The sequence below is a fragment of the Cyprinodon variegatus genome, unplaced genomic scaffold, assembly GCF_000732505.1.
Source record: "Cyprinodon variegatus isolate N-32 unplaced genomic scaffold, C_variegatus-1.0 Scaffold597, whole genome shotgun sequence".
Classification (NCBI taxonomy): Eukaryota; Metazoa; Chordata; class Actinopteri; order Cyprinodontiformes; family Cyprinodontidae; genus Cyprinodon; species Cyprinodon variegatus.
In genome coordinates this window covers 479,073-500,471 of record NW_015151050.1, presented here as the reverse complement: position 1 = coordinate 500,471, position 21,399 = coordinate 479,073, and the positions used below count along the sequence as shown (strand labels likewise).

General features: G+C 34.4%; 2 protein-coding genes across 2 annotated transcripts in view; both read left to right on the top strand.

The window, feature by feature from the left end:
* The window catches only part of LOC107096081 (neuropilin and tolloid-like protein 1), a 35,563-nt gene extending 21,289 nt beyond the window's left edge, over positions 1-14,274 (top strand). Inside the window, exons 6-8 of the mRNA XM_015392574.1 lie at positions 863-976; positions 4,282-4,912; positions 13,614-14,274. Coding sequence (XP_015248060.1) covers positions 863-976; positions 4,282-4,912; positions 13,614-13,659 — 791 coding nt within the window. The 3' untranslated portion in view covers positions 13,660-14,274. The remainder of the gene's footprint in view (positions 1-862; positions 977-4,281; positions 4,913-13,613) is intronic.
* Positions 14,275-17,357: 3,083 nt separating this feature from the next.
* timm21 (translocase of inner mitochondrial membrane 21 homolog (yeast)) lies at positions 17,358-20,875 on the top strand. Its single transcript, XM_015392575.1, has 6 exons — positions 17,358-17,760; positions 17,906-17,968; positions 18,754-18,851; positions 18,982-19,055; positions 19,186-19,291; positions 20,390-20,875. Exons 1-6 carry the CDS (start codon positions 17,490-17,492, stop codon positions 20,480-20,482), a joined length of 705 nt encoding a protein of 234 aa, XP_015248061.1. The 5' UTR covers positions 17,358-17,489; the 3' UTR covers positions 20,483-20,875.
* The last annotated feature ends 524 nt before the right edge of the window (positions 20,876-21,399 follow it).

Sequence of the window (21,399 nt, the reverse complement as noted above, 5' to 3'; positions counted from 1 at the left end):
AAAGAAAAAATATTTACTCTCAAAACGTTTTCTTCAGTTTCAAATAACATCTGTTTTTTGCTATCAGTGTAAAAATGTGGTCTCTCTAATACATTTATTTGACTTTCTAAATTATTTTTTTCTTTCAAATTCCCTTTCTTCTTTAATTTAATAAAAACACAAAAAATATCTCCATATGGGACAGGTGTACCTGATGTGGGTGTGAGTGTATTATCATATGATGATTTAGCTGGTAACAATTTCACATTAATCTCCTGTTTTCTATGCTCATAAAAGGCTCTGCTGCAAACAGTTGTCACATGAAAGTGATGATATTTAAGCTGCGTCTCTCTCTCTCACCTCTTCAGAAGGTCAGGGGGCATAGTATATCATATGCTTCAGGCCCCATCAATTTTTAATGAAAGCTGCAGTAGTTAGAGAATAATAGATATTCAAAGTAGCAGAATTTTTTTTTTATTAAAGTTAATTTTATAAGTGATCTTAAAAAGTCCCATAACTAATGCAAGTGTTATGAAAATGAGGTGATATATTCATTCAATCCTTAAATTGTCACAGAAAATGTTCTGAAGAGGTAAATTCTGAAGATTTGTGGAAAAAAAAGATGTTTAGGGGAAACAAATTTGGTCTGAGTAATCATGATCTAAATATGTTTTCTCCAACATTTGCCCCTCTGTAGCTTCTCTTTTGTTGTAACTTTAAACACAAATTTGTGCATTAGCAAATACAAATGATTCTTAGACTCACTCCTTTAAAATATTGAATTTTTGTTTTATCAGATTTAACAATGTAACACACATTTTTATGTTTCTCTCAGAGAACTATTAGATTTCAGTGTTTCATAACTGTTTCTTTTCCCTTGCAGCTCCTTGTGATGACGATGCCTTCTTTTGTCACAGTAACATGTGCATAAACTACACTCTAGTGTGTAACGGCATGCAAAACTGTGTCTACCCCTGGGATGAGAACCAATGCAAAGGTGAGATACAGATATTTAAGCAAACCGGAAGCTATTATGAGACTGGATAATTGGATTTTCTGAGTTTCTGTCAAACCACACTCAAAACAGTTATATAAACGGCTATAAAGTTTCAGAACCATGGACAGCAGCTGAAAGAGCTACAGTATGGTTCCTATGCAGCTATTACGGCCCAACATACAGTGATCTTGCATAAGTATTTATCGTCCTTAAACAAATTTACACATTTTAGCATGACAAGCACTAATTTGCTTTGCATTATACCTTAATGAACAACATAAAACATCTCTGACAAAAAAAAAGAGATTTTTTTGGATCTGAAACTTGAACGGAGTTCACCAGTGTTTCATTTAAGCTTGTTAGGAATGCAGCTGTTTTGTGAAGTCCTAAAATATTTCTTAAATACCCTTTGTAAACAAACAGCATCACAATGAGCAGGGTACACACGTTTAATTATCTGAAAGGGAAAAGACTAAAGGTAGACTGACAAACCTAATATAACACAGTGAGGAAAGGATAGCATCAATCTGATGAAGCAGCCATAAGGCATATGGTAACTCTTTGAAGAGCTGTAGTGATACAGCTAAAATAGGATAATTGCTAAGTGGTCCAAGAGCTTAATCTTCAAAAATGTGTTGTGTGTATAAAAACATGTGTAAACTTGATAAGAATGCAAAAACCGGATCAACTAACCCACCGCATATTTGAACATATTTATTGTCTTTCTAAAATAAGTGGCACAACTGGCCAAAACCCTTTAGCATTTCTGTGTTTTGTCCAGACCATAAACTGATGACCTCCAAGCACAAATTAACAAGATAATATTTAAATGGGATCCTAACCATCTTTAAAGCAATTTATCAAACCTGAAACAAATTATGAGTTCAGTTTTTGTCTGAGTGAGGTAAAAACATAATTAACCTTAAATTATTTTACTTTATCTTTTATTCTTTCACTGTTTGGTTGTTTAATTCACAATGCAATGTGAAATATGAATAATATTCATTATTACTCCGAGACTTAAGCACAACCAAAAGCACACCCATTTTTTTGTTTATGGTTTTTCCCCACTATTCTCCACTGCAGCTGCAATCTTTACAGAAAACCTGCAAAAGTCCCACTATTACATGTGCAATTGTTGTTTATTCCTTCATTTACTTTGTATGATTAAGTAATTTAGAAGGAGGAACAGTTGCAATAATATATTCCTTCTTTAGACTCTTTGAAGATTCACAAGAATGACTAGAAAAATGTAGGTTTTAGTCATCAAAAATATTTTAACATTGACAACCATGTGTATTTTTACAATGAATGGTATTGGTGTGTACAACAAGATCAAAGTTAAATACATGGTCAAGTTGGTTGTTTTATTATGAGATAATGTGAAATAAATCATTAGGTATAAGGTAAGTCTTTTGTTAAGCAGTTTACGTATATGTATTTATGTGACATATTTCAAAGTTTTGTCCTCTGCTTATCTTTGCCAATATATCTATTCTACAAGGCCTTGATGAATGGAGCAAAGTAAAGTAACAGTTCCTACTTGTCAGCATTAACTTCCGGTTTGAAAACTTGGATCAGACTAAAAAAACTGTATTCAGTAATTTTTTGATTTGCCTTAGCACCCATTGGAGTCGTCAGGTTTTAACAAGAATTGTCTGTTTTATGTGACAAGGTCAAAATAATGGTTCACTTGATTAGGTGGATGGATGGCAATTACCTAGCTTTTAAGTTAACAGCATTGGAATGTAAAAGCATATATCTCCTGAAAAAACCTTGCAATGGTCAACAGAGTTGAAAAGAAGTTAATGGGCAATAGCCGCCTTATACAGAACCTTTGCGATTGCTGAGTAGTATTTAAAGCAGATGTAGGAAACCAAAACCTTTTATGAAGTCAGAATAAGACTATAATAAAATTGTGCTGCTCATGTAAAAAGTAGTCACCCAAGAAACAACTAATGTAAGAGCAAAAAGGTATTTGGTAAAAAAGCTTCTAAAGTCCCGAGTAATTATTGGATCATAAAATCTGATTTCATCTTTAAACGTCATCTGATCATTAAGTACAAATTCTGACATTTTAAAGACAAAGAACCAAAATATAAATGAACAACATCATTATAAAATAAGAAATTCTTGCATAACACTTTTAAAAAGTTCTAGTTTTTTCAACATGAATCTTATAAAAGCAATCCTTACCGTGTTTACTGTACCTTACAGTATGTATATATGTTAGAAAAGGGGAAATAAACCCCTATGACAATATCTACACATGCTGGATACAGTAAGTAGAAATGGTAGAAATACCAAAAAGAAATACCAAATTGTAGACACAAAATATAAATAAAATCCATGTTATATTCACATTAAATAATAATTTGTCACCACAAAGCCCTGTCTTGTGGCCACAACATGGGTATAACATGTACACATAATATTAAAATATAATCTTCCTGCACTTTGCACCTTTCTTAAACAGAGAAATAGAGGAACAAAACTATATGATGCACAGAATAGTCTGATCTAGGATGGGAGTGATGGCAAAGACATTCTGAGAATCATGGCATTGTAAGGAATTGATATTAGTGCATTTTTTTTCTAAAGAATACTGAGAGTGAATCATGGTGACTGGATATTCTGGTTTCTATGGGACTGTGCTGCTTTTCTCACCTTTTTCTGTGTTCCACACATTGAAGAAATTTTGCATTGTGTAATTAATGGGAACAAATCGGTCTTACATTTGTTTTATATAACCAGGCCCACAAATTGATATTTTGTGCGTGCATCAACAAATTAGTAATTTGTATGACTGAATTAGTCATTTGTGAAAAAGGCATAATCTCTTTCATTTCCCATGTCAGTTCTTGGGCTCTGTAAATCACAACTGAAGTTCCGTTGCAAAATTTATAATTTATTTATGGTTAAAACTGTCAAAACTGTTAAAGTTAGCCAGCCGTTTAGATAACAGTCTACCATTATACTAAGAAGAGCTAGAATTATGCTTGATGCTTCTGTATAGTTGCAAATCAACGTGTGGCTTGTTTTTTTAAACATTTGACTTCATATTATTGAGGGTATTTGATTGAGCCTGTTATGTGGAATCAAATATGTTTAATTTAGAGAAAAAACATAAAAAAAAAAAAAAAAAACATGAAGTGAATATGGGTAAGAAATGACCAGATATTTATTTTAAGTAATTCCATGATTCAATGATTCAATTTATGTTTGATCTGTTTTAACTGAGAAAATCAACTTCATATTTATTTATATGTTCTCCTCTGTTCTCATGTGTCTCTACTACTGTGCAGAGAAAACTAATACCAAATTCCTGGACAACCTGAACTCCTCAAATGGGGCCATAATTGGGGTGACCTGCTGCATCGTGTTCATCCTCCTCATCGTCTCAGTAATTGTTCAGATAAAGCAGCCGCGTAAGAAATACATTTTCCGACGAGAAGACTTTGACCCCACCATGTTTCAGGAGGTCTTTGAACCCCCCCACTATGAGCTATGTACTTTACGGAGTGCCGCCACACCCACAGCGGCCTCTGCAGATTTGGTTGACTTGGCGGAGGACTTTGAGAACTACCACGCCCTTCGCCAGGCCTCCTCCCGCTGCATTCATGACCACCACTGTGGCTCTCCCTCTTGCCCTGGCTCTGCACACATATCACAGCTGTCACTCAGCGGTCGAGGGAGCAGGAGTAACTTAAGTGCCCGCGACTCAGGGGCCACGGCAGCTCTGCTCACAGACCTTCCGCAGCCACCCATGTCTGTGCGGCCCCTGCTGCCAGCCACAGGGAACCGTAGGAGCATCTTGGTCATGAAGCACAGCTACTCTCAAGAGGCGGCAGACAATGGATGCGACCTGGATGACGACCTGGAAGACGTTCCAACCACCAGCCATCGACTGTCACGCCATGAAAAGGCAGTACAGCGGTCAGTATCTATTGATTTCTGATGAGGGTGGAACAACAGCACCATAGTTAACAATGACAATATTTGAAATGTGCAACAACTACTCACTTTTATTTATTTTCATTTTATTTAAGCTTTGTTCTTCGTTTATTGATTTTTTATAATTTTATCATTCACTTTTTTGTTTACCTAGTTTACTTGCCTGTTGTCTGCCATTACAAGTTCTAACAAAGGGCTTCACAGTATGTCTCATCTTGCATGCTCAACCTCAAATTTGCAAATCATCCCAGTTAGCTTTCTATCATTATTCACATATATTTAAATATCTAAATGAAACTGTTCTTTGAGGTTTTTTCATCATGTTGTCATGGATTTTATTTTAGGATCTGATCTCATAAAAATTAAAAGGGCTAAAATTGGTGCCTTGTTAAAATTCTATATATGGTTTTGACTTTAATGCAAATTACAAAATGTGATACATAAATTGTATTCTCTTGGCATAAGCTTGTATTTTGGTAACAAAATCAAATAAGTTGTAATTGTAACTTGCAAAGATACTGTATGACAGTATTGGAACATTTTTAGAAACTTTCTCTGAACTTTGCCTGAATATTCTATATACATTTTCCAAAATAATCCTGGTAGTGCTGTTATGGTTAACTGCAATTGTGCATGCAAGGTTCCTTAGGCCCATCAAATGGCAAATGAAGTTTATTAAATTTACAGTATGTAGCACATTATGCATTCTGAAATATTTATATGCAAAATGAGTTTGATATTATATTAAATGAAAGAGCCATAACATTTCAGGTTCTGCCTCATTGGCTCTTTGAGCAAACATGAATCAGAGTACAACACAACTAGGGTCTAGGAGACAATCCCAAGGTAAGCACGCTTATCTAACACTCAATACCTTTTGTTGTTGCGTAGTTGTCATATGCTCCGTCAGTATATACTTTTGTCTAACTTTTTATTCTTCCTTTTCTGTGACTTTTGCATGGGTCTTTTATTTATTGTGTTCAATTTCAGTTTGTTGTTTGGGTTTATCAAGATGGTGTTCTTGTTTATAACCATCTTGTTTTCTAAGTAAGTTTGTCATTGTTTGTCAAGAACCACTTTTATCTGTATTAGCATGTATTTTTAGACTTTTTTGTTGAAACTGATACAGTTATGTTCCTTATTGCTCCTAGTAGAATTACAGATTCCATGCCAACTTAGATGACTTTCCCAGTTTACATAAATACTGTAATTTAATTGTAATTAGAATACTTTAATTGGAAGGATTTAAGAAATATTTAAAATCTAAAACCGTGTTGCAGTATTATTTTGCATATATTTTTCTTTTGTCTTTCCAACACAAAAAATATAATGCATTGCCTTTGGCATCATAGTTATATCAAGCAGGTCTTTTCTTATAAACATGTTAAACCATTTTTAAGGGAATATTGAGGTATTGCGTTTATGTGTAATGTAAAACAAGCAAAGACTTTAACATCAAGCGATAACCATTGTAGACAATTAAAATTGAATATTGAGCAGTGATTACAAACAGCTGTTCCTTTTGTCCAACTTTTTCTTTTAACTTGCACTCAATAAATATTTAAGTGTATTGATGTTTACAGGCAAATCAACACAAAAGTAATCTTATTATACTTTGAAGGAAAAATAAATTCAGTTTTTATCAAATATATAGTATCCATTTCAATCTGGAGAATAGTGTCATACTGTTAGATTCGGCCTTAGGATACTACTAAATATCTATTAAATTTGTATTGCTATCTGGAACTATAGCTCTTATTGATTTTTTTTAGATGGTTATGAAATAGCACAAAGCTAATTACACTAAAAAGAGAAAAGTTAATTACTTTTGTTTTTCATTTAACAAATTTTTAGTGTACTGTAACTGAACGCAAACAAATAAACATTCCTTTCTGCCAGTGTTAAAAAACTTATTTTGCCTTGAATCTTGTTTGTTGATTTTTATCCAGAGAGTTGAAAGAAGTTTGAAGAAACAAGAAAACATTGGCAAGGCAGGCAGGCTCATTAGTGGGTTTAGCCCATGGGATAACAATACAGGACCATGATAACCTGTCATATCCTCATCAAACTGTTTACAAGCTTAGTCACAAACTGCTGTGGGATGCAAAATATCCACCATGTTTGTGGCAATCATTGTGCTGCAAATAGCATACCAAAGCTGATCCCACAGGATCTCAATGGGCCTAAAGCCTTTCTACCCTCCCCATTCCCAAATTCTATCTGATAAACCCTGCTCTGTGAGAGTTACCACTGACATCCTGGGGCATGTCCCTTTAGTATTTTCTATACTTGGATTGCATCCAATAATAGTTACCCCTCTTTTCCATACTATCCCCACCAAAGTTGCTTGGCATTAGTAAAGAGGATTTAACAAGTCTTGCTCAGCCAACACATACCTTTCCTTTAAATTTTGCATGTTTTTGGGAAATAAACTGCCTTTTTAATAGCATAGGATTTCTTACCAATGAACATTGTTGCAACACCTAAAAGATTAGTTGAACACAATATTTTAGACAATTATGAAATTTCTAAATATTTTAAAAAGGGGATTTACATGATATCTTTCTGAAAAGCTTTCACAAACATTGAAATGTTTAGTAATTTCAGGTTTCTATAGGAAACAATGAGCTCTTACAGAGATGTTTCCTTCAGAGCAATCCATGGTTTGAGCTGGGAAAATTTAAGTCGGTAAGGAATGACTCATGGAATAAAGAAAAACCTCCTAAATAAATATTGAGAAAAAGAAACCAACTTTGTTAAGATAAACACCAAAATTAAAGCAAACATGGTCCTACACTTCAACTGAGTTGCTCTGCAGTTAATTAAAAAGCACACTGAGATTCTCTAAATATGACGTCTTTAAAGGGGAATTATCTTGTAGGACTGCATGACGTATCAGTTCTTGATGTTATGCCTGTATGTAACACTTTATGTGCAAATGCTCCATGAGAATGTTCAGATGAAGTTGCAAAAACCCCAGTCTGACTGAAGTTTAAGTTCTCAATAGCAATATAGACAATTGTTGTCAGTTCATTTTAATGAAATTGATAAATAACAGTTTAATTTAGTAAAAACTGTTTGATTTAGTAAAAACATGACTAAACTATTAGGGGTTGCAACTTCATGCGTGCATATAATGAAGTTGTCCGATTACTTCTCATTGTTTTTTTTCTTAGTATTGTCTTGGTATATTTGTCTGCTTATGTTGTGCTTTATGTTGCATTGTCTCCATCATTTAGACTTCTTGAAAATAGTGCTATCCTGGAACAGTACGAACGGGCATCACTGACACATGACAGAGTGGAGCGGGAATTCACACCAGCATGATGCTGGTGATGATGATGATGATGAGGGTACACTTTGGTGAAGTGGATACATACTGGAGTTGTATTCATGTGCAAAGATTACAAGGGACTAGAATTAAATACTCTAGCCACAATGCTGTGAAGAGAAAACAGTTACCTCTACTGCTGATGCAGTTTGCTGAATGCTTTTTAATATCTGTGGCTTTTATATAAGAAACAAATATGAAGGAGTGCAGTGTGGGCTGTGCAATATCTGTTATTTTTGATAGATTCCTTCTTACCATAAAGCCAGTTTGACCATTTTCAAGTTTCTTTTTTTCAGCATGCCTTTTATTAGTTAATAACATACATGTTAAAATTTTTCACACCTCCTTAGTCCAACATCTTTGAAACTTGACTCTACTTAATACTAACCTAACTGAAATTATTAATAGGGGGGTATGGCAGAATTCTTCCAAGTTTAATTAAAAAACCTAATGAGATGTTTGGCTTGTGCATGCACCATTATTTTCCATTAATGCATTAACATGCTAGCAAAAAAATTGAGGAAAAAATGAGTTAGCATTAGGTCATATAATCTTTATATGCAATTTAAAAAGTATTTACAGATGTATTAAAGGTATGCATGTTATGTGGTTAAACAGCATTCTTCTTTTTTTAAAGTGTTTAGCATTTTTTAAATGTAATTAGAGTTTGAGTTTGTTGACTTTGAACATACCGGCTTAGCCTTTGACTGGCATTTTTTCTTTCGCTTTTTAGACAAACATTTAATTTTGATTGAATTCTCTTTAACCGTAGCTTAATATCTTTATATAAAATACACTTTTCTAATAGGAAAAATAAATAAAAAGGACAGTTTATATATTGCTCTATTTAGCTTTCAGGGCTGATGTAATTGAAGTTTTATAAAACAAAAACATCATTTAAGCTTTTCAACTTTTTTTAAGCTTTTTCAGATTTTAGTCAGTACCTTCAAATTGTCCACTAAGTGTCCTCAGATTATTAGGCAAACCATTAACATCTCTAAATCCTTGAGTTTTGAAATTGTATTAGTTTTTTATCTATATTCTAAATTGATTTATTGTTATTTTGTGTTCCTGAGTATTTTTATTTTGAATGGAAGCATAATTAACATTTTGAAGTGGCCCAGCATGAGTGTGACTTAGAATCTGACCATTTATATCAAAGGTCAAATATTAGCACAATAACAAATAATGTTGCAATATGGATCCCATCATCAAAGTTAAAGCATCAGTCCGACAGCAGACACTTCATACTGCTTAATTTAATGTGTATATTGAAGTATCTAAGATAAAATATATTTAGCTTTTTTTTCGGGGGGAGATGGGATTGGGTGTTATGTGAAGAAAGAAGACTGTACCTACTTCATGTATGTACAGCAGGGTGTTTCCAGTGGTTAACACATGGCATGTTGTTATTTTTAGGAGATACCAAATTTGCACTTTATAAAAGTTTCCCAAATTTAACTGTTTTATGAACGAGAGGGAAAGTTGCATGTGGGCTTTTATTATGGTAGAAAGTACACATGAGCATGTTGCGCACAGAAACCACTGTTATGGTAGCTGGTTGCTCTGGTGTAAATGTAAAGATGGGGAACAGAGCGCAGCACTTTTAAAACAGAAGAACAGGAAGTTTGTTGTCACAAAGGGTCGCAACTGATGGGAAGCTGCCCTGTCTTGTGGTAAGTGTGTGATTCATTTAATTTTGATTGGACTGGTCCTTGTGATAAATGTTTGGTTTTTGCCCAGGTAAAAAAAGAAATAATATGGCTTGGATGTGATTTGTCTTACTAAAGATGAGGTCTCGATTTTGTAACATTGACCAAGCTAATCAACAAAAATCAAGAAAAGACCACTGGTTGCACCTGACAGAGCAAAAGAGACTCGGGATAAAATGTAAAAGAATGACTGAAAACTCCTTGCAAGGCTTTAATCTGAAACAATGTCAGTCTACAACAGAGAGCAGGCAGAAGTTAGAAGAGGGCTAGAAAGAAAAGAACGACAGTAACCAGCCAGACACACCTGGGTTAATCAGCTTGCTGGTAGTAAAAGACAGGAAACTAAGTAGTGGATAAAGCCCTTTAGTGGGAGAAATTAATCTGCTTCTCTGACGTGCACAGGGCTGTGATCAAAGGTGTAATGAAGTACAAATACTTCGTTACTGTACTTAAGTACTCTTTTTAGGTATCTATACTTTACTCCATTACTTATTTTTCTTCCTACTTCTAACTTCTACTCATTACATTTTTACACAAGTATCTGTACTTTCTATTCCGTACATTTTTAAAACTCGTCACTCGTTACTCTTGGCTTCAGTTTATTGTTTATAAATAATTATTTCACGTCATGTGCGCCATCTAATGCAGATCATTGGCGCCATCCACATCTAGTGAAAACTAGTGTAATTGGATGACACCAGTTGTATTAGCTATTTGGTAGTCTAAAGTGAGGAAAACTTTGTTGATGCAGACCGAACATTTGAATAGTGTAGCATAAGGGTAATCCAAATAAGTAATGTGTCTTTCTTTTGTAGATCAAATTTAATTACACTATGACAACATAAAAACATAAATGTGATACCTTATCATTATTTAATTTGAATTGGGTATAATCTTAGGCCATTTAATTACAAGAAAGGTTGGAAAATAATTTGCATAAGTACAAAGAAATGTTTTTTGTGTAAGATTAGAACATTTCTAGTTACCGTATTTTTATAAACATTCCTGTTGTGTAAACTTATTGAAAATATATGGTTATCACATGAATGAGAAAAGCCAGGTTCTCCAAATAGGCAGAATAGTTTTGTACTAAAACTTTACAAAGAGATAAAAAATGGTTTGTGTTTATAATCTTGAGGAACATCCTAATGATTCATTAATTACTCATATATTAAGCTCTGGTCATCGTTTAAATTAAATTTTCACAAAATGCAAAGCTTGAGCTTTAACATTCAAAACAGGGTTTTCCTTTTTTTTGTATTTTAAGTGTATGGTGGGTTTTGTCAAAGTGCAGTGTGGGATTAACTATCAAAGTGATGGTGCTTTATAACATCCTATTGAACAACAAAGGTTATAGATGATTACATCAAGTGCTAATGAAATATATTATGGAATGACATGAATTTCAAGAGAACTTTGAACCCCCGAAATTATATGTCTTATTATCTTCCACCAAATATAAGCCTGTTATGTAATAATTTAGACTAAAATATTTACAACACATGAATCTTCCCATATTTTATGTTTTTTGTATCTGTCTGTGCTTAATTCCTTGTCTTTTGACATGACCTAATCTCTCTTAAACAGGGTACTACTAGTACCTAGTAAAAGTAGTACCACTACTACTAATACTACTAGTTCATAGTATGAACTGCTCCAGACATTAACCTAAATACTCCTGGAGCATAAATTCAAAGTGAAGAGATTGAGGTTTGATAGAAATCACAATTATAATATAGTTTTGATATTAGTATGCAGCACATTTTTTAACCTAGCATAATTTTCTTAATAACTACACTATGGTTTTTAAAATGTCTATGAACATAAGCTAACTTAGTATAGATATTTGTTCCTCCATAGATACTGTTTCCCCACACCAACTTCATCTTAATTCACAAACATATTTCTCAGACAAGGCAATTATGATAGGGATTTCTTAAAAAAAAATGTCAAGCTCTTATAACTTTACAGTATTGAGATAGAGAAGCTGCACAGCTGCAATCATCTGAATCAGCTGTGCTAAAGCAGGGAAACCTCTAAAACCTGCAGCGGCCCACGAGGACCAACTGTGGGCATGCCTGCTTTAATATTTTATATTCAATATTAATAGTTTTATACTTTCTTTGTATTTTGGGGGGGTTATTTATTCTTGCAATGCTTTCTATTTCTGCCTGCCCCTTTAACCTTTCTATGTTCAGCCTCATCCTGCAAATCATCTACCTATTGGTTGGTAATGATGAAATGGAATATACATGCTATATTAGTAGAAATTAATGAATAAAGTTTTAATGAATAAAATGATGATGGGATTATTCTAAAGGTGTTTAAATAAATATGATTTTTTAAAGAAATATGGCATTTTTATCATATTCTATAATAATTCACTACCTACATTTAATTAGTTACAGTATTTTTTACTGCCGTTTAAGTCGCCAGGTTTAAATCCCAGTTGCGGAATGATGGGTATTAGGTGTAAAAACTTTGCAAAGTGACTCCCTAAAAATGGGAAAGCTGAAGGAACAAAAACACATTTTATGAGCATTAAACCGTATGCCTGTTTATTTATTAATATTTATGATATCTTTTAATATGTCACAGATGATCTCCATACATTTGGTCTAACACCAAATGGCACCCTACTAATGAATTTACACTATTAGCAATATTACCTACCTTCCTTGAATGGCCTTGCTTGTAACAGGGGTTTATACTGTGCACTTGACACCAAACTTTGACTCAGACATATTTCTGGTGATAGAAAACAGAACACTTGTTAAAGCTGCATCTGTTTACTGTGAGTGTTTATGATGCCCACCCTGCTGTGCCGCCATGTGCAGTGAGCCATATCAAAAATGCTTCTCTATCTGTAGCATTGTAAGGCATATTGCATAAAAAGCAGCATTTTTAGAAGGCTGGTATTTATCCCCCTTATTTATTTGTTTAATGTTAATATTACAAAGTTCATAAGAAATTTATTTACTTACTTTTTTCCTAGGCCTGACTGTGAGTGATTATGCAATGCTGTTATTATGAACATCAAGGTATTGGTGTGAAATTACTGAATTAAAGCCAATACTGATTATGTTTTTTGATGAGCTGGCTACAAAATTGGCATGAGTACAAAAAGTTAATAGATGAACGCTATGAATTCTAACAACTAATCCCTTTCATCCTGCATGCTTGTTTTGTTCTCATAGTGTTTTGTCTAAATATGTGCTTTTTTTGGTCACTTAGCATGCATTTACCATCTACACTATGTACATTTTTGTTATTAGTATGATGTATTTTATGCATTATTTACATTTGTGCTTTTCCTACTTATAAGCAAATTCATGCATACTTGTGAGAAGTACCAATAAATTATTTTGTTTGTGTTCATACATGGCAGACCTCCTATTTGTGTGTTTTTCTTTAGTTCACAATCCAGAAAATGCAATAGCTATCTAGCACAGCTTCTAACCTGCACTTACTGATATCTCCTCAATACATACACATGTAAACAGACACATACATACTCAAAAACTGCTCTGCCACCTCAGAGATAAGAGGAAGTCTGAATCAGTTCACTCCCAGGCCGCAGGTGGGAGTGGAACACAGCCTGGAGCAGATTTTAAGTAATGGTGTCTTTATTTCTCTGCAGATACATCAGACAGATGCATCATTCCGCTGCATCTTGCCAGGTTTGACATCATTTGAAGCTAAGGGTTTTCTCCTGTGTGCAACCTGAGTGATGAACTCTGAGTAACTTTACTGCTGTAGAGTGCTGTAATCAGAATATATTTTTTAAGTTTCTGAAAGTTTTTCCTTCCTTCCTTCTGCCTTGGACAATAAAGGTGCCCCTCATCCCCACTCCCACCCTGTGCTGATCAGATAACTGATCTTTCTTTTTAAGTGAAGTACCTTTAATGTAAAATAGCTCTTAAGTAAAAAAAAAAAAAAAAGGACAGAATCAGGTTTCTTATTACGTTTTCACACATTCTTCAAAACATACTTACCATTGCACATATTTTACACTTTGATGTTACAGTTTTGCTTTAGAGATGAATTTATAGATTGATTTAGAGATTGTTTTTATATTGAAATTAACAGAGCAGGAGATGTGAAATCACACTATGGTAAACTTACAAATGAATTTGCTGATTATTAACATTTACCTGATAACACTTCATTGGCACTCTGTATTTTTTATTATCATGATTAATTCATCGGGTTACTTTAGTTTGAAACCTGCTTTTGTTTATTCTTTTTCTTTAACTAATTTAGTATGTATTTGATAATATAAGAAAATGCTGGACTGAATTGTTTTCAATAAACTAATGCTTTCTGATTTCATTGTGGTGGACCTTTTATTTGACATTTTCGGTACTGATTTTACATACTATTTGGCAGCCCTTAGTAGCTTTAAAAGCAAAGGTCGAAGGCAAGCATCGAGAGGTAAGTGTGTTAATCTATGTAGAGTTTTAGAAAACCAAATCAGAAAGTGATAAAAGTCCAAATATTCTGTTTCATTGAGCTTAGTATTTACTCTGTCAAACCTCTCACTTCCTCAGCTGTTTGTAGATTTATTTTTAGTTAAAAAAAAAAGAAATAACTGCTTTTAAGCCCAAACTGAATATTCTTAAAACATTTTAGTCTATGCGAGTCTACATGGAGACATGGTTTTTTGCTGTTGAGCTTGGTGAACATAAAAAAAGACACAGTGGATCAACTGCTTATCACCTCATCCATTGTATTGTCCTCTGTCAGATCATTCTTTGCTCTTTCCCACCTCTAGCTCCATATAAAAAACATTTGATCTGATCTCGCTTCTACAGTGGGTATGGAAAGTATTTAGACCCCTTTAAATTTTTCACTCTTCATTTCATTGCACCCATTTGCTAAAATCATAAAAAGTTAATTTTGTTTCTCATTAATGTACACTCAGCACCCCATCTTGACAGAAAAAAATTGAAATGTAGAAATTTTTGAACATTTATTAAAAACATAAACTGAAATATCAAATGGTCATAAGTATTCAGGCTATTTGCTGTGACATTCATATTTAATTCACATGCTGTCCATTTCTGGGTAATGACCAAAAGGACAAGATCGCAAATACAAGCAGCAAGCAGCAGCAATACAATGAGTTTCCTTCACAGAGTGGCTGGGTGCACCCTTCAAGATCGGCTCCTCCAAATCAAAAGGAGCCAGCTGAGGCATCTGTTTTGGATGCATCCTGGTCGCCTCCCTCAGGAGGTGTTCCAGGCATGTCCCATTGAGAGGAGGCCTCATGGAAGGCCCAGGACACGCTGGGCTGTCTCTGAGCTGGTCTGGTGTTGCCTCGGGGTCCCCCCAGAGCAGCTGGAGGAATTGTGGGTGGATTGGGAAGTCTGGGCATCTCTGCTTAGACTGCTGCCTCTGCGACCTGGCCCCAGATAAAGCAGAAGATGGATGGATGGATGGATGGATGGATGGATGGATGGATGGATGGATGGATGGATGTCCATTTCTTCTGATCCTTCTTGAGATTGTTCTGCTCCTTCATTGAAGTGGAGCTGTGTTAAATATAACTAATTGGACTTGATTAGGAGAGGCACACACCTGTCTATATAAGACATTATAGCTCACAGTGCATGTCAGAGCAAACAGGATCGAAGGAACTGCCCAAATAGTTCAGAGTAAGAATTGTGACGGCACAGATCTGGCCAAGGTTACAAAAGCATTTCGGCAGCACTCAAGGTTTCTAAGAGCACAGTGGTCTCCACAATCCCTAATTTGAAGAAATTTGGGATAACCAGAACTCTCCCTAGACTTGGCCGTCCAGCCAAACTGAGCAATTGTGGGAGAAGAGCCTTGGTGAGAGAGGTAAAGAGGAACCCAAAGGTAATATAATCAGTCAGACAGTAGGCCAGATATATTAATTAAAATACAAAAAACACTTTACAGAATAAATATCATGGGGCTAGTAATAAATTTTGTTTGGGTTCCAGCACATAACGAGATTAAGGGAAATAAAATGGCAGACAGGGTGGCTAAGGAGAGTACAAATAAGGTAAGGATAGATATTAATGTTAGTTTTAGTATAACAGAAATAAAGTGTATAATTAAACAAAAAACAAAAGACAGGTGGCAAAACTTATGGGAAGAAGAAAAGAAAGGAAGGTGGTTCTATAAGATCCAAAAGAGAATTAGACAAATGAGAAGAACAGAAAGGAACAGAAGAGAAGAGAGAATTATTTCACGACTTAGGATTGGACACACAGCATTGAATAGGTCATTATTTTTAATAGGGAAACATCAGACAGGGAAATGTGACTGTGGGGAAGATGAAACAGTGGAACATGTTATTTTGAGTTGTAGGAAATATTTGATTCAGAGAAACAAGTTAATTAGGAAACTTAGTAATTATACAATAACAATGTTGATTTACTGCAAAAGGAATCAGGAAGCAGAGGATTTTTTTTTTTATTGCAAAAAAAGAACATACATGAACAATATAGAACATTAATAATTACAAAAATATACAACAACAAAGGGTTTTAAAGAGCAGAACCATTAATTTACAATGTCAAAATCAAATCTAATCTATGCTCGAGGGTTATAATAATTCTTTATGGCAGTTAGAATTTGCATGGCTTTAGCATTTGAACTAAATTTTAAGGATTCCATATAGATATTAATAGAAGATAATAAAATCTGGAAATTAGGTTTTTGTTGTAAATATTTGGAGGTGTGAATATGATATTTACCATAAATAATCAAAAAATGTATAACATATAAACATTTTATTTTGACAAGTTCACATTTCTCCATCCCAAAAAAATGTCCTTAGCTGTTAAAATAATGTTAAGTTTTTTTTTGTTGGGAAAAAAAACAAAAATATTTCTCTCCAGAATATTTTGGTATAATTGCAATCCCAAAAAAGATAAATAAGCTTTTCTTCATTATTTTTACAAAAAGTACACATTGGGTCCAAATCCCATTTGGATCTTTTAATCAAAAATGCTTTAACAGGCTAAACATTATGAATACTTTTATAAGAAATTTCTCTTACTTTATTGTTTATTAAGTATTTTTTAAGGAGCAACCAAGTCCATTTCCAATTTATATTTTCAAAAGTGTTGGACCAATAAAATATACAAGCTGACATACTTTTGTTGGTTGTTTTCTTACTTATAAAAGGACAATCATAATCAATATAAGTGGGGTTTGGATCAAAATTTGGCACTGAGTAAATTTAGCAGAGGATATTAGGTTATATTGTATAATAGGATATAGTTTTTTGCTTCTTTGTTTGTTTGTTTTGCCATGTGGTCCACACTCCTTACCAGTTGGTGGCGGTAATGCTCTCTCCTAACTTTTTTTTTGCCATCCGCCATAAAGATGTCAACAAGCAGAAGAAGAAGGGCAGCACAAAAGTCATGCGCACACTGGTTGACACTAAGGTTGCAGTGGTTTAGTTTTGTTTCTTATGCACCTTTTTTATAATTCGGTGCTTGTTTAATTATTGCTTTTTACTAGTTTCACCACCAAAATAATGATGACTTATACTCACGTTTTGAAAGTCGTGTACAGAAACCTGAGACAAACTCAGCTCTGCTTCTCTCTGCACGCGCTGAGGACAGCGTCCACAGCACCATCATGGCTCGGTTTCAGGAAAAATGTTCCTTCTTTGAGCTGCTTCACTTCAGCTCAGAGACACCAGGTTCTGTCTTTCCACTGTTCAGCCAGGAACAGAGGCGAGGAAAGAGGAAAGTCGGTGTCCCGGTACCAGAGCGGGACCCCCAAACCTTCAGCTGCTCAGAAAGGTACGCAGGGAGGAGACATGTCCACAGTCACCTTCTGTCTCTGGACGGGTTACTCTGAGCTAAACACCCGTCACTGCAAAATCCCACTGATTGCATTTGGAGTTCTATGAAATCCTGTAGACTGGCTCTGCTTTGTTTATTGCAGTGAAAGAAGCTGGGAGAGATTTCACCTACTTGATTGTAGTTCTCGTCGGTCTGGGCGTGACAGGTGAATAAAATGTGTCTTTATATTGTCTGGGAAGATATGATGATTAACTAGGTGGTATGATAAACAGGTTTTATTAAATTTCTTATTGCATTAATAAACATATGCATTGATCCATCAGTCACTATTCACCCATCTGTCTATTAATCTGTGATCTAGTTTATCAGCCATTCATGTTTTTAATCTCACATCTGTTATCCATCTGTCTTAATCTACATCACTCATTATAATTCATTCATATATCTATCCATTTTCAGGTTCCAACTGTCATTCATCCATCCATTCATCCAACCACTCATCCATCCAACCATCCATCCATTCATCCAACCACTCATTCATCCATCCATATATTCATCCATCCAGTCATCCAACCATTTATCCATCCATCCATTTGTCCAACCATTCATCCAACCATCTATCCATTCATCCATTTGACAGTTTCTCTTTTCCATATATACACTAATAAGTTCTTATTAACCATCCATTAATCCATTTGTAAGCTAATATCCATCTGTGGATTTTTTTTTTTTACGTGAATTTATTAATCCCTCCTACATCTGCTTGCCTTCTCCCCTTCGCTCCTTAGAATGATGTTATTTCCCCCTTTTTATGAATTATTATATTTCTGGAAATGTTCTCAATATAATGCACACTTAAACTCTGAAATCTGATTAAAACTGAACGAGAATGTGTGGAAATAACATTTTAAATGATGCATGAACTCATCTAAGCCATTTCAGTTTAAACAAAAGCATTGAACATGACTGGTCTGGATATTTCTGTTTTAGGTGGGCTGCTATATGTGGTGTTTCAGGAGCTGTTTTCCTCCTCAAGCCCAAACAAAGTCTACAGCAGAGCGTTTAACATAGTCCGATCCCAACCAGAGGTGAAAAAAATAAAAGTAGACAGCAAAAGACTTGTGGCATATCCTGATATAGCTGGAAATGATGACTGCTTTTGGGTCAGTTAAAATCCAAGTAACACACAAAAACATTCTTGATTCCTCTGAAATGCAGGTGATCGGCGCATTTGGAGAGCCAATTAAGTGCTACGGCGAGACGACCCGGAGAGGAAGGAGGCAGCAAGTCAGGTGGCCTTAAATACCAAACCTTATCTTCATATTTTAACAGTAAATCTATTTTATGCTGCTTTTAACAGAGGTCATTGTCTTTGTTGTAGTTTTACAGTGATTTTTCTGCTTGCCTCTGTTTCTAACTCAGTCACGTGGAGTACATGAAGGATGGACTAAAACATATGAGACTTAAGTTTTACATTGAAGGTTCAGAGCCGGGCCTGAAAGGAACTGTGCATACAGAGTCAAAGGAGGTAGGTACTTTACATTTAAAATCTTATTCCTATTAAATTGACAAAGTTTGTCAATTTCTGAACTAAAAATAAATATTTTATTGGGATTTTATGTGACAGACGAAATACATATTTGTTTATAACTGTTCAGGTAAAGTAAGTTGTCTTATAGTTTTAACAATTTTTAACAGATACAAATCTGACATGTATGTTATTTGGAAACCATACTGGATATGTGAACAGAAGTTTATAAATCTTGCCAGCTACTCAGTAGCGATGGACTTTGACTGGGCCATTTTATCTAAACCATTCCATGGTATCTCTGCCCTAATATTTATGCTGGTCCTGGTTTAAAGAGAAGCTTTTTGTCACTTCTGACAGACTTACTTCCATGATTACCCTTTATTCAACTTTTTTTTTTTTTCCCATAAACTCCTGCCTGCGTTCTTATGCTGCTAAAGGAACCACATCTAAAGCTGGTTGCTGCACTGCTGTATTTCTTACCTCTCTTCCATAAACATTTGCTAGTTTTGGTGTCAGCAGATTCTCCCGCATAGGTGATTGATGTTTGCAGCTCCTCCAGAGTGACTCTCGGCTGCTTCTCTGATGAATGTCCTCTTTTCCTATCCTGTTATGTGGATTGTTATACAATAGTAGTTTATGGTGGGCTATGCAGCAGGTTACTCTGTGGGATGTTAAGAATTACATTTTCTTTTTCTCTGATACCCTGTCTGTATGGTTTTCCCTTACATTTTCGAACAAACTTCTGAGGCGTTCACAGAACAACTATTCCACAGTTGTTAGGTGACTTTTTACTTTGCTTGCAGTGGTTTGGATTCAGGTGTATCAAAATAAAGCTGACTGAATGCAAAGGCTTGCCTGTTTTTCATACTTTAACAAAAGTAAATAAAAGCCATGTGAATTTTAACTTCTACTTGACTGCTTTGGGTTGGTCTATCACATAAAATCCTAATAAATTATATTCAAGCTTGTGGTTTCAAAATGAAGAACCTGAAGAGATTTAATTGGTTTTGAAAAGCATTGCAATTCCAATCAAAATATTTTATATTTTTGTTAAAATTTCTGCCTTTGTTGACACTTGTGTTATTATTTTTGCAGAACCCTGAAACTGGAAAATATGAATTTCGTTATATATTTGTGGACATAGACTCCTATCCTAGGAGGACCATTATTGTGGAAGACAACAGATGAGATATTTATGATTCTACAGCTTGAAATTGGGAAATAGTGCTTTCTTGAATTTGTATGTCAGTAAATGAAAACCTTACTCTTTATATGTTGCAACACTTGATTGATGGTTGATTTAAAAGAAAAATTGTCTAACAGTCTAAGTCCTATGTTTTACAAATATAATTTTTTTTGTTTGGATTATTTTTGAGTTTTAAGTTTAATAAAATCATCTTCATCAGTTTCTGTGCTTTTTAAGGTTTATGGCTGATACTTATTTTTGCATTGAAATTATAATTTTTACGTTTTAAAACTTGTTTTTAAATTGCCAGTTCAATAGTGAGTCTCCATCATTTGGAATAGTAGGATGCATTTTTAGGTTTGACCACTAGATGGAGACAAATTGTAAACTTGATCTAAAAACAAAACCTTTTTTTTTAAACATCTGGTTCATTTATTTATAAGCTTTGGGGTTTTGTTTTTGTATAACATGTAGTTTTAAAGGGTATTAGTATACAGTATATACAAGCCTTACAAAATAAAACACATTTTCTTTTATTAGACTGAAAAAAGAAATTACTATAGGACAATTATTTTCTGTCTTTGATGATGTCATGTATGAGTCTCCATGACTATCTGGTGAAGGGTTTTTTGTTAGCTTAGACCAAAAAACACAAAACAAAAACATATCAGTTGATACATATGAGTCGACTGAGGCAGGGCTGTGTGTTGGGCCTACAGTGCCCCAGTGACATTACCAACCTGACAGAATTCATGCCATCTGTTACTCAAGCGAATACCTGTTAACTTACATGTTTTTGTATGTGTGTGAGGTTAGGGTGGGCTAAATATTGAGTCATGAAGTGGTTCAAACGTAAATACTTAAGAACTAGTTAAAGCCCAAGTTACAAAAAAAATAAAAAATATATATATATATATTT

Coding starts and splice junctions, on each gene's coding strand:
- timm21 (XM_015392575.1), top strand. CDS start 17,490: ATGATGACTTATACTCACGTTTTGAAAGTCGTGTACAGAAACCTGAGA. Junction 17,969..18,753: donor CGTCGGTCTGGGCGTGACAG/GTGAATAAAATG, acceptor TTTCTGTTTTAG/GTGGGCTGCTATATGTGGTG. Junction 19,292..20,389: donor TGCATACAGAGTCAAAGGAG/GTAGGTACTTTA, acceptor TTATTTTTGCAG/AACCCTGAAACTGGAAAATA.